The sequence below is a fragment of the Argentina silus genome, assembly GCF_951799395.1.
Source record: "Argentina silus genome assembly, chromosome: 5".
Classification (NCBI taxonomy): domain Eukaryota; kingdom Metazoa; phylum Chordata; class Actinopteri; order Argentiniformes; family Argentinidae; genus Argentina; species Argentina silus.
The window spans coordinates 10,613,060-10,623,547 of NC_139659.1; the positions used below are offsets into that span (position 1 = coordinate 10,613,060).

General features: G+C 44.4%; 1 protein-coding gene across 1 annotated transcript; it reads left to right on the forward strand.

Annotated features, from left to right (window-relative positions):
* Window positions 1-810: 810 nt before the first annotated feature.
* LOC310805268 (TBC1 domain family member 10A-like) lies at window positions 811-10,147 on the forward strand. The gene is made up of 9 exons (XM_083670864.1): window positions 811-1,372; window positions 4,241-4,340; window positions 4,621-4,728; window positions 4,822-4,928; window positions 5,238-5,352; window positions 5,513-5,578; window positions 6,347-6,536; window positions 6,779-6,933; window positions 7,284-10,147. Exons 1-9 carry the CDS (start codon window positions 1,167-1,169, stop codon window positions 7,698-7,700), a joined length of 1,464 nt encoding a protein of 487 aa, XP_083526990.1. The 5' UTR covers window positions 811-1,166; the 3' UTR covers window positions 7,701-10,147.
* The last annotated feature ends 341 nt before the right edge of the window (window positions 10,148-10,488 follow it).

Below are 10,488 nucleotides of genomic sequence, written 5' to 3' on the forward strand. Positions count from 1 at the left end.
GATGTTTTTATGGCATATTGGACCCATCACGACCACATGCTCTCATAGGGATGGCAGGCAAGTTGTGTGCTGTGCTCACACCTGTGGCCCTCATGGCATGACAAAGTCGAGGGTTGACAGCAAACAGAGCTGCTGTAATGGCACCAGTCATGCTTCATGGCTTATTGTTTAGGGTGGGACAGGCCGCCCAGATAAAGGGAATCAACTGCAGTGCATATACTCACTGAAAAAGAATGTAATCAAATCTGTAAAAATGTTCTATATATATATATATATATATGTTGCTTTATTGTATTATTGAATTTGCCTATGCAATAGCCTATGTATTTTCTTGATTTATTTTGTTCACACACTCTAAAGACCCTCTCAAAAACCAACTTGGGCACATTTGATTCTGAATTAGTTATCTGTTTTATTTATCTGTCTTATATTTATCTTATTCTGAATGTTCTTTAATTTCTGTCATTTTTTTAGTGCTTCTTGTAAAGCACTGCTATGAGTCGATGTAGTAGTCTCGGTAGATGGCAGCAAAATTAAGCTCAGTCTGTCTTGGCTAAATACAGGCATTGTTGTATCCTTCCTTCCTTCCTTTCTAGAAGTAATCGTTAATCTGACATTATATGATGGTGAAATCAATGCACCGGAAAGCTTGCTTTCACCCTTCCTATCTTCTTAGAAACAAATCCTATTATACTAAAGCGTCAAAGAAGGTCCTAGGTATTATTTCTGGACGGGGCCATCGTTTTTGCTGACAGCAGTCAGCTGACAGTTGGTTAGCGGTGTCTCGAACTAATCGGTCCGCCCCAAGACATCAACATAACTATTTAGCTAGGCCTAAGAATGGGAGAAGTTGGTTCGCTTTGGATTATCGCCAATTTAAATGATTTAATCTTACACATCAGCAATTTGCTTGTGTACTAGTTAGCTGGACTAGCATCGTGGTGTTGTTGTTTACAGTGCATCGGCATGGCAGGCGTGTGTTTACGATAGCTACCTATGCTAAATAGCTAACTCCAGCTAGTCGAGTGTAAGTCAGCAACTGACAGCCAGCGCTAGATAATATCACCTTGGGTGAATACTTTCGCAGAGATGCTTGAGACAGCATCAGATATTGTTAGCTTTAGTTGACCCACGCTATTGGCAAAGTAACAGGACTGATTAGCTAAATGGCAAGAATTGAGCAAGGTAATGGACTTCAGTTAGCAGAGTCCAGCAGAAGTTTGAGAGGCACTACAGAGAGTCTGGCTCTGACAGATGGAGAAGGCAACTCTTTCGGCTCCGACTCAGAAGTGAACGGTTATGCCAACACCGGTGAGAGACAGACGGACAAATATGGATTCATTGGGGGTGCCCAACAATATTCTGGAGAATCGTAAGTACATTTAGTATGGCCCATCTTAAAATTAAAAAAAAAAAAAAAAAAAAAAAAAGTTTCTAGCAGAAGTTGGTGATAGTAGGCGCCAACTAGACAATATTCGTCATTTACTAGTGGGTGCAGTTTTGTCTGGGTTTGACAGACTGTCTAAAACTGTTGGAAAACAGTATATCCTCTATTCCTTACATAAGTCAGCTGATTGACACTCTTGTCATCAGACTTCAGACACTACTGTCATGTTTTGTTGATACGATGCCTACTATCACCAGCTCAGCAGTCTCAGGTTCTCACCACCGTACGTCTCTGTGTCTTATGCAATTAAGCTTGTTATGTCACCTGTCAAACTACATTATAGTTTCAGGCAACATAGCGACAGTGAATGTTGTTATCTTCTAGAGGCCAGAGGAAATACAGTTCCTCTCAGGCTTTGCAGCAATCTCACACACTCTTCATCAGTTCCTCTCTCCCTTATCAGGCTACCTCCCTCCTGCTTTCTAAAGAGGCTGTGAACAGTGTCGCTGCTTGTCTTGCCAAACCAGATGGACAAGAAAGCCTCTATCATGCAAAGTCATCACTGATAACCGGGAACATAGCAATAGGATAATAGGATTTTCCTATGATCCTTTCAGTACATCTGCTCCTTCTACTCGGTCACATAGTACATCTGTGGTTTATTTGCAGGGTGCAGTTAATTGCAAGGTAATTTCTTTTCTAATTGTTATCCAGTGTTGTGTCAGACTACAAACCTATCAAACTGGAGTGCTTCTTTGGCTGCCTCCTTTGGGAGAAAGTCTGGCAACTGTAAGCATTGGCTGTATTGTAGCAAGTGGAGGTGTGGAGAACATTCCAACGGATTATCAGTGGGCCATGTCTCTACTATCCTCTCAATGCACAGAGGAAGATATAGTCCATGAGGATTTAGGAAGTGCTACAATACCTCTGTGTGTCAGACTGGGAATTGTTGTGCCTGATATGAGGTGACATGATTTCCCCATCGTCAAGTACGTAGGCCTATGCAATATCGTTTATAGAGGCTCATTCATTCAGGCATTATGCCTAACTGTCTTAGATAACAGTGCTATTTGTTTCCAACCTTCACAAAGGCTAGTTGTTTCCTGCTGCCATGGAGACCTGATAGGCTAGCCTTTGCATGGAATGTTTTCTTTACTTTCCTCTTACTGTACCAACCGTTAGGCCTGGGTCTATAATAATATAATAAACTTTATTTATATAGCACCTTTTTAAAACAATGTTACAAAGTGCTTTACAAATAGATAAAACAGATATGCAAATAAAAACAAAAATATAAGTAGAAACAGTCAAAGACATCACATTAAAAGAGATTTAAAAGATAATACTGATTTTGCTAGCCTAATATCCTCAGGCAGGTCATTCCAGAGGGCCCTAATGGCAAAGGCACCTTTTATCTTCAGTCTAGACTCTGGAACGGCCAGAAGGGCCCTGCCCGAGGATCTTAGGCTGCACTGAGGCTAGTTAGTAGTGCTTTGGGCTAGTTCAGGGGCCAGTGTCTTTGCTGTACTGTTTTTGACTTTTTGCTGCACAGGGAAATTGCCTGGTTCTCTGCAAAACAGAATAGCATCTGTGTTACTGCACTGTTAAACAAATGCCTAGTTGACTTGTCTGCTTACCGCCCATTGAGATGTGCATTTCACTTCAGTGTTTCGTTAGGCCCTTAGTGAGAATGTCAGGGAGTAGGAGTTAGGAGGGAAAAGATCTAGGGGAAAGTTCTCTCAGAGCTTCCTGTTTTTCGTGTGCTTCGCTGGCGGTGGCAAGTGTTCCACTGTTTTGTCTGAGGATGGATTTCCTGTGAGGAGCAGGAAGAGATCAGTCCCTGCCCCACCCCCTCCCTTGACAGGCCCCTCCCCCGAAGAGCGCCAGGATTTAAAGAACAGCATGCCACAACTGAGAGATATGTGCTCTGTTTTGGGCCCTCTTTCTTGTTTGCAGTTTCTTCTTTTCTAGTGTTTTGTATCTGTGTTTGAGAGCAAGTGTGTCCAACATTATACTTGCTGGACTGCACCTGTCTACGTTTGGCTGGTCTCTATTCCTGAGAGCTACCATGTCATCATGGGATACATCTAATCTTATAGTCTCCGGTAATCCAGCCTCGCTTATGGTAATCACTGTATTTTAGCCCTGCAATACCATATTTTTAGGCCACTTACTACAGCTTACTATACTTACTGTTGTGAGAAACTATAGTAACGCACCATAGTTTAATTCACATTAGCCTATAGCCTACACAACAGAGGCATTTTCCCGAGCTAATACAGTTTAATCAGGTTACAGCCGGTCCAGTGTGTCTGGCAAGTGTAAGCAATTAAGATACTCTTCCTCTGAGAGCCATCCCAGCCTCCGATCTCCTTTGAACCGCTCTCAACTGCCCCCTGAGTAACCAGGGAAAGAGACCAGCAGTCCTCCAAAACTATGTCAGCACTCTTGTCTCTTGTTCTCATCTGGAAAGGAGACACAATTGCAGCCATTGTTCTTGTCTCTGTGGTCTCTTCTTCCATTTCCGCTCATGTTCAATGGACACTATCATCATCTGGTGTAGTATACTGTTGTTTGTAAAAAAAAAAAGACAGAATGTTACGCTCCTCTTGAGTTCCAGAAGCATCTTATAGTTTTGTTTTCCTCCAAAGACAACTTCCTGTGTGAGGGTTGGCTCTTCCTGTTTGGCCCTCAGACGGCCCTCCCTCTCTCACTGTCCACTTGACAGTTGTATGTGTCAACTGCCTTTGCGCTTATCAAGATTTAAGCAATAAAACCGTCATTCAGAGAGACAACTCTATAGTGATGTATAGACCTGACCCTGACTCTACCTCTCCCTCTCCCCCACCATAGCGCTGAGGATATCCCTCCGGAAGTGCTCAGAGAGAGGGAGTCAAAATGGCTGGACATGCTCAACAACTGGGACAAGTGGATGGCCAAGAGACACAAGAAGGTCAGTCAAACATCTTCTCAACTCTGTCTCATACATAGGCCTAAAGCCCATTGCTGAGAGTACAGTAACAGCAAGTCGGTTTGTCTTTATTGAATTTTTTTTTAACCTTGAAAGTCATTAGGTTACTACACTATCCACTCCTATTATTAAGTAAGTGATTAGGAGACTATTGCCCCAATCAGGTCACAGACAGTGCATTTACTGGAGCCCTACCTGCTTTGCAGTGTGACCATTTGAGCATGTGTTTTTGACCAAAATGTCTGATACTCTGGTCATCTAGGTGAAGGTGCGCTGTCAGAAGGGGATCCCCCCCTCTCTGCGAGGCCGGGCGTGGCTCTACCTGTCTGGAGGGAAGGTGAAGAGGGAACAGAACAAGGGCAAGTTCCAGGTAAGTTACTAACCACCACTACACATGCAGTACATGCACACGTGTGTACTTTGAAACACATAAGCATGTGTCAACTGCTTGTGTTTGTTTCAGGAGCTGGACAGCCAGGCGGGAGACCCTAAGTGGGTAGATGTGATAGAGAGGGACCTCCACAGGCAGTTCCCCTTCCATGAGATGTTTGTGGCGAGAGGAGGCCATGGGTGAGCAGCTCTCTGAAGATCTGTTCTAATGCTTGAGTCTGGAGTCTGGAGTCACATTGTGTGTGTCTGTGTGTCTGTGTGTCTGTCTGTCTCTGTCTGTCTCTCTCTGTCTCTCTGTCTCTGTCTCTCTCTCTGTTTGTCTGTGTTTCTCTCTCTCTCTCTGTGTTTCTCTCTCTTTCTCTCTGTCTCTGTCTCTGTTGGTCTGTGACTGTGCCCACAACCATCTCCCCTTATCTCTCTGTATGAGTGGTTGTTTGTTTCTGTAAGTGAAAGGTGTATAAATTGTGTGTCGTTGTTGTTGTTGTGTAGGCAGCAGGACCTGTACCGTGTGCTGAAGGCCTACACTCTGCACCGGCCAGAGGAGGGCTACTGCCAGGCCCAGGCTCCCATTGCTGCTGTGCTGCTAATGCACATGCCTGCAGAGGTGATCACACCCCCCCCCCACACACACACACACACACCATGGGAACAGCATACACAAGTGTAGCATACTCTATAATTCTCTATAATATACTCTATAATTATAATAATGCTGTGTCAAACACCACAGTCATGCTCAATCCTTGTTTTGTCTTGATCAACAGGATGCATTCTGGGGTCTGGTCCAGATCTGTGAGAAGTATCTCCCTGGATACTACAGTGCCGGGCTGGTAAGGCTGACAACACAGACTTATCCAGTTGGACCTTCTCCCCCCATTGATTCTATCACCTTGGGTGAAATATTGTTAGGGATGTCATTGAGGTTTTCCTTTATGTATGTAAGAAAATGTGCTGACTTAGGAGGAAAAGGTAATGTACAGTACAGGGGTTCAAAGTTCAAACATTGGACACAATGTATACACTCTCTCTTAAGTGCAGCGCTAGAGAATAAGTCATGGTTTACCATGTCACTAAAAGGAGATTAAACATTTACTTCCTGTATGTTTATCATTGTCAGAAACAGCCACAGCAAACAGGTTGAGCAGGCAGACAGGCGTGCGGGCCGGACATGTTGTAGGGCCGCTTCTCCAGCGGGCATTTGCTGCTGCTGTCATTGTGTTTCCTGGACCGGTCTGTATCTGACCTTGACGGGCTAATGACTTAATGACCCTGAGCGGGGAACCAGGCATTGTGGGCCAGATAAAGCAACTATTACATTAAACAAATAGAAAGGACTTTGTTCTCTCTACCTTGCTTTCTGTATGTTTGTGTTTCTGTCTCTCTCTCTTGCCTACTGTCTCTCTCTCTCTCTCTCTCTCTCTTTCTCTCTTTCTCTCTCTCTCCTACTATCTCTCTCTCTCTTTCTCTCTCTCTCCTACTATCTCTCTCTCTCTTTCTCTCTCTCTCCTACTATCTCTCTCTCTCTCTCTCTCTCTCTCTCTCTCTCTCTCTCTCTCTCGCACCCTCTGTTCTCATTTTGTTCCTCTTTGGGCCTGTAGGAGGCGATCCAGCTGGATGGGGAGATCCTGTTTGCTCTGTTGCGGCGGGTGTCTTCTGTAGCCCACCGCCACCTGAAGAAGCACAAAATGGACCCCATACTATACATGACGGAGTGGTTCATGTGTGCCTTCTCCAGAACCCTGCCCTGGGCTTCAGTGCTGCGCGTCTGGGACATGTTTCTCTGTGAAGGTGGGACAGCAGAACACACACACACACAGTTCACACAGTAAACACACCTACTAACACTCACATTTATATATGCCCAATATCATACAGACAGACAAAACAGCACACTCATCATTACATTACAATACATTACACACACACACACACACACACACACACACACACGATGACAAGATGCCTATCTTTGGACAAAGCACATCATTGGTCAGTGTGACTGTTGCATCCGTCTGATGTGTTATCCTCAGGAGTGAAGATTATCTTTCGTGTGGGCCTGGTGCTGCTGAAGAGCATGCTGGGATCCCAGGAGAAGCTCAAGGCGTGTCAGGGCCAGTATGAGACCATGGAGCTGCTGAAGACCATAGAGCCACGCTACATGCAGGAGGGCTTCCTCGTTCACGAGGTACGGCTATGCACAGCCACACACAACACCGGACAGTAGCACACAACCATGCACAGCCATGCACAACCATACACAACCATACACAACCAAACACAACCACGCACAACCACACACAACCATGCATAACCATGCATAACCATGCATAGCCACACATGACCAGGCTAATGGAACCAGAGACATCAAAGTCAGGCAGATAGACATAAGCATGAGTCTGAGACTGTGGCTCCTGGTGTGTGTGTTCTATCATCTAAAAACAGACCCTGCTGCCACCTAGTGGTCTGTAGTAAAATCAGGTGGAACTATGGAAACTCCTTGACATAACCTGCCTAAATTTCTCTGCTCTCTCTTAGATTATTGAGTTGCCATTGTCAGAGAGGGAGATCGAGAAGGAGCACCTCGCCCAGCTGCGGCGCTGGAAGGAGACCCACGGCGAGCTGCACTGCAAGTCCCCTCCCAGAATGCACGGCGCCAGGGCCATCATGGCTGCCGAGCCGCCCAGGCGACAGGACCTGAGACAGAACCCCACCATCATAGTGGAGTCGCCCCTGGCAACAAAGAGCGATGGAGAAGGAGGGGAGAAGGCCAAGGAAGGCAAGGAGAAAAAGAAGATGACCAAAGAGGAAAAGAAGAAGAAAAACACCTCCCCACCACCGGAGGAGATCAACCCGTACCCTGAACCCAGTGACCCCTCCCCCCTGCTCAAAGACTCACCCATGCAAGCGTCCAACCAGAGCCTGAGCAGCACAGAGCATGACACATATCTGTAGCTGAGGGAGGGAGCTGAGACAGGGGTTTTCACAGCAGTTTACTGCTTATTACTGACTCACACAGTGTCTAATCTCCAGCATACTCCCTCATCCCCTCCCTGCCTATACCCCCAACCCCACCCTGCTCCCTAGCATACTCCCTGCTCCCACACCCCTAGTCCCCTCCTTGACCAACTCACTCACTCCTGGGATGTTGACTTTCCATTGCCAAATGTGTGTGCATCAACACTGAACATATCAGGATAATGAAAGCCTCTGTGCAAGTGGAAACCATGTCATCTGTTGTTTCAAACCCATGTATGGGCGATGACAGTTGTATCACAGTTGGGAGAGTACAGCACTTCATACAGTGGGGCATATGGGTATACACTCACTTGTGCTGTGGGTAGATTGTATTGCCTGCCACTCAAATCAGTCAGTGGATTATCGCACATAATCTTATTTTATTTAACAAAGTCTGATTCAGGAGTCCTGACTCCTGTCCTAACTGATCTGGGGTTATTCCTGAAGCACTTTGCTTGTTTACGTCTTCCACTTGATCCAGATATACAAGACAGACACTACATACATACCACTACTACATGCCAACAACACACACACACACACACACACACACACACACACACTACTGCATTGTTAGATTGAGTTTTTTGTATAGTTCACTAGAAATGCCATTAGGCCAGTGGTAATCACAGCAGCATTGGGATTGAATTACATAGGTTGCCAGCCTATAGAGAGATTTATCTGGTGTTAATGAAGAGGGCTCTTTCAGGCTTTGCCTGTGCCCTGACAGGCTCTGGAGAGCCAAATGACATTGACGAGTCTTTAATGAAGGAAATGAAAATGTGCAGGAATGTTGCTGTCAAAAGACCAAAGATTGTTGATTTGATGTGTTTACTTTGAACATGTAAATTTTTTTGTTCCGATTCAAGCTGTCCAAAACATTCCTCATTGTGTGATTTGATTCCATTCTTAGATGCATTGAGCACAAAGCAAGTGTGGTTGTTTGCCGAGAGAAATATGGGAGAATGCTAATCGCCGGCCAGCCATGTTGATTTATCCATATAATGTACACTTTCTGTTGATATCTGTCGTATGTTGGATGTGGTGTTCAGTATGAATGTGTGTCACAATCAAACATTTGCTTTTAGATGGTAAAATCTTCAAACAGATAAGAACCCCAACACAGCTTCTAAGGGAACCATTTGTCGATAAACATTCATATAGATGTATACATATAAAGAACTTCATGCATTTTAGATTTGTTTGATTTTGTTTAAGATGAAGCACTTTTTCATGGTCAAGCCCTTTAGGAATTTTTTGGAAGGAATGTTGCGGCTTGTATTTTTTCATTTAATACATTTAGTGTTATTTGTTATTTTCTTATAAAACTGTATGTATATATATATATATATATATATATATATATATATATATATATATGGGGTGTGTGTATCTGACTCAGCTCACATGGCTGTGTGATCTGAGAGGGGGGAGGGAACAGAACCAGACAGGTCTCCACTTTAGGTATGACAGCAGATGTCATAGGCATAGAAACTGTATCGCCAACCTCTCTATTGATTCTTGAAAGCAGTCATTGACAGTAAATTTAATAAGTCAGCAACAATTTTTTTTGCATTTCCTATGCAACAATCGATGCATTAGCCCTATTGCCATGTGAGCAGGATATTTACTGTACAGTACATTGCCAATGAGATGTAGAGCCTGTTCTGTACATTTGATTTCTTAGTGAGGACAGTTGGTCTGTGTGCCAGAAGAATCATTTGGCCAAAGGCAAAGACGTGTATTTAACTGACGTTCTTACACAGAAACATAAGCTGGTGAGAGAACACAGTATCTCTTCTGCTACAGGTGTATAGGTGGCGCCATTGGGCTTCGACCCAGTATCAGGAAACTCAAGCATGAGTTCACTTCAATCCTATCATAATGTGCTTGTGTTAAAAGTTGATCCTGGGTCAGAGTGCTGCACCCATCGTTGGTGTGTGGATAGATCCCTACCAGCCTGGCCTCTTTGGGATAGGGGGTGGCGGGGGTGGGGGGGTACTGATCTGAAAACAGTGGTAGAAGATGCACTTTGGGGACAATTTGGGAAGTTCTCTGTAGCTAGAACTTGTCTATGAGGAGAATTTTCTAAGGGGCTCGGTACTAAACTGTCCAAGGCTCTTTTTGAAGTTCAAGTTATGTTTTTGAGATGTTCCAAAACTCATTATTATCGTAGTGTTCAGACCAGAGTGGCAATGGGCTCACTTAGGGACCAGACATATCTGTTCACTTGTCACATGGCCAGCTGTAATGATGACACAGTGGAGGCACTACAATCTCCCTTTTGTTGCTTACTCTGTCAGAGAATACATCTCCTTATATCTGTATGCTGTTTATGTACCAAACAAATCATATTTACATAAATAAAATTTGATACTCTTTGATCCATCTGGGTTTTGCCTTATTTCTTATTTGTTCATTTCTTTTCTTGTTTTTTCATTTCTTTTTTGTTAGAAATGAACGTGAGATATGGTGCAAAAGGAGGAGAGTGAATAGAGACGCCAGGCAGGACTGGAGAGAGGGGTTATATGCACCCAGTGTTATCTCCCAGCCCCCGCCCTTCACACACACACACACACACACACACAGTAACACACTTCCTGGGACACCTGTTTCCCTCGGTCTTTCAGCTCTGAAGGGTATTTGCATCTCAAAGACGGCGGATTCCCACAACACCCTCCAAATTGCCTCGCCTAACTATTTCCCATAGCTCTCTAATGGACGT

Bases quoted from the DNA above. Each gene is read 5' to 3' on its own strand.
- LOC310805268 (XM_083670864.1), top strand. From the start codon at position 1,167: ATGGCAAGAATTGAGCAAGGTAATGGACTTCAGTTAGCAGAGTCCAGC. The intron at 4,729-4,821 runs GTAAGTTACTAA...TGTTTGTTTCAG, and splicing joins AGAACAAGGGCAAGTTCCAG to GAGCTGGACAGCCAGGCGGG. The intron at 6,934-7,283 runs GTACGGCTATGC...GCTCTCTCTTAG, and splicing joins AGGGCTTCCTCGTTCACGAG to ATTATTGAGTTGCCATTGTC.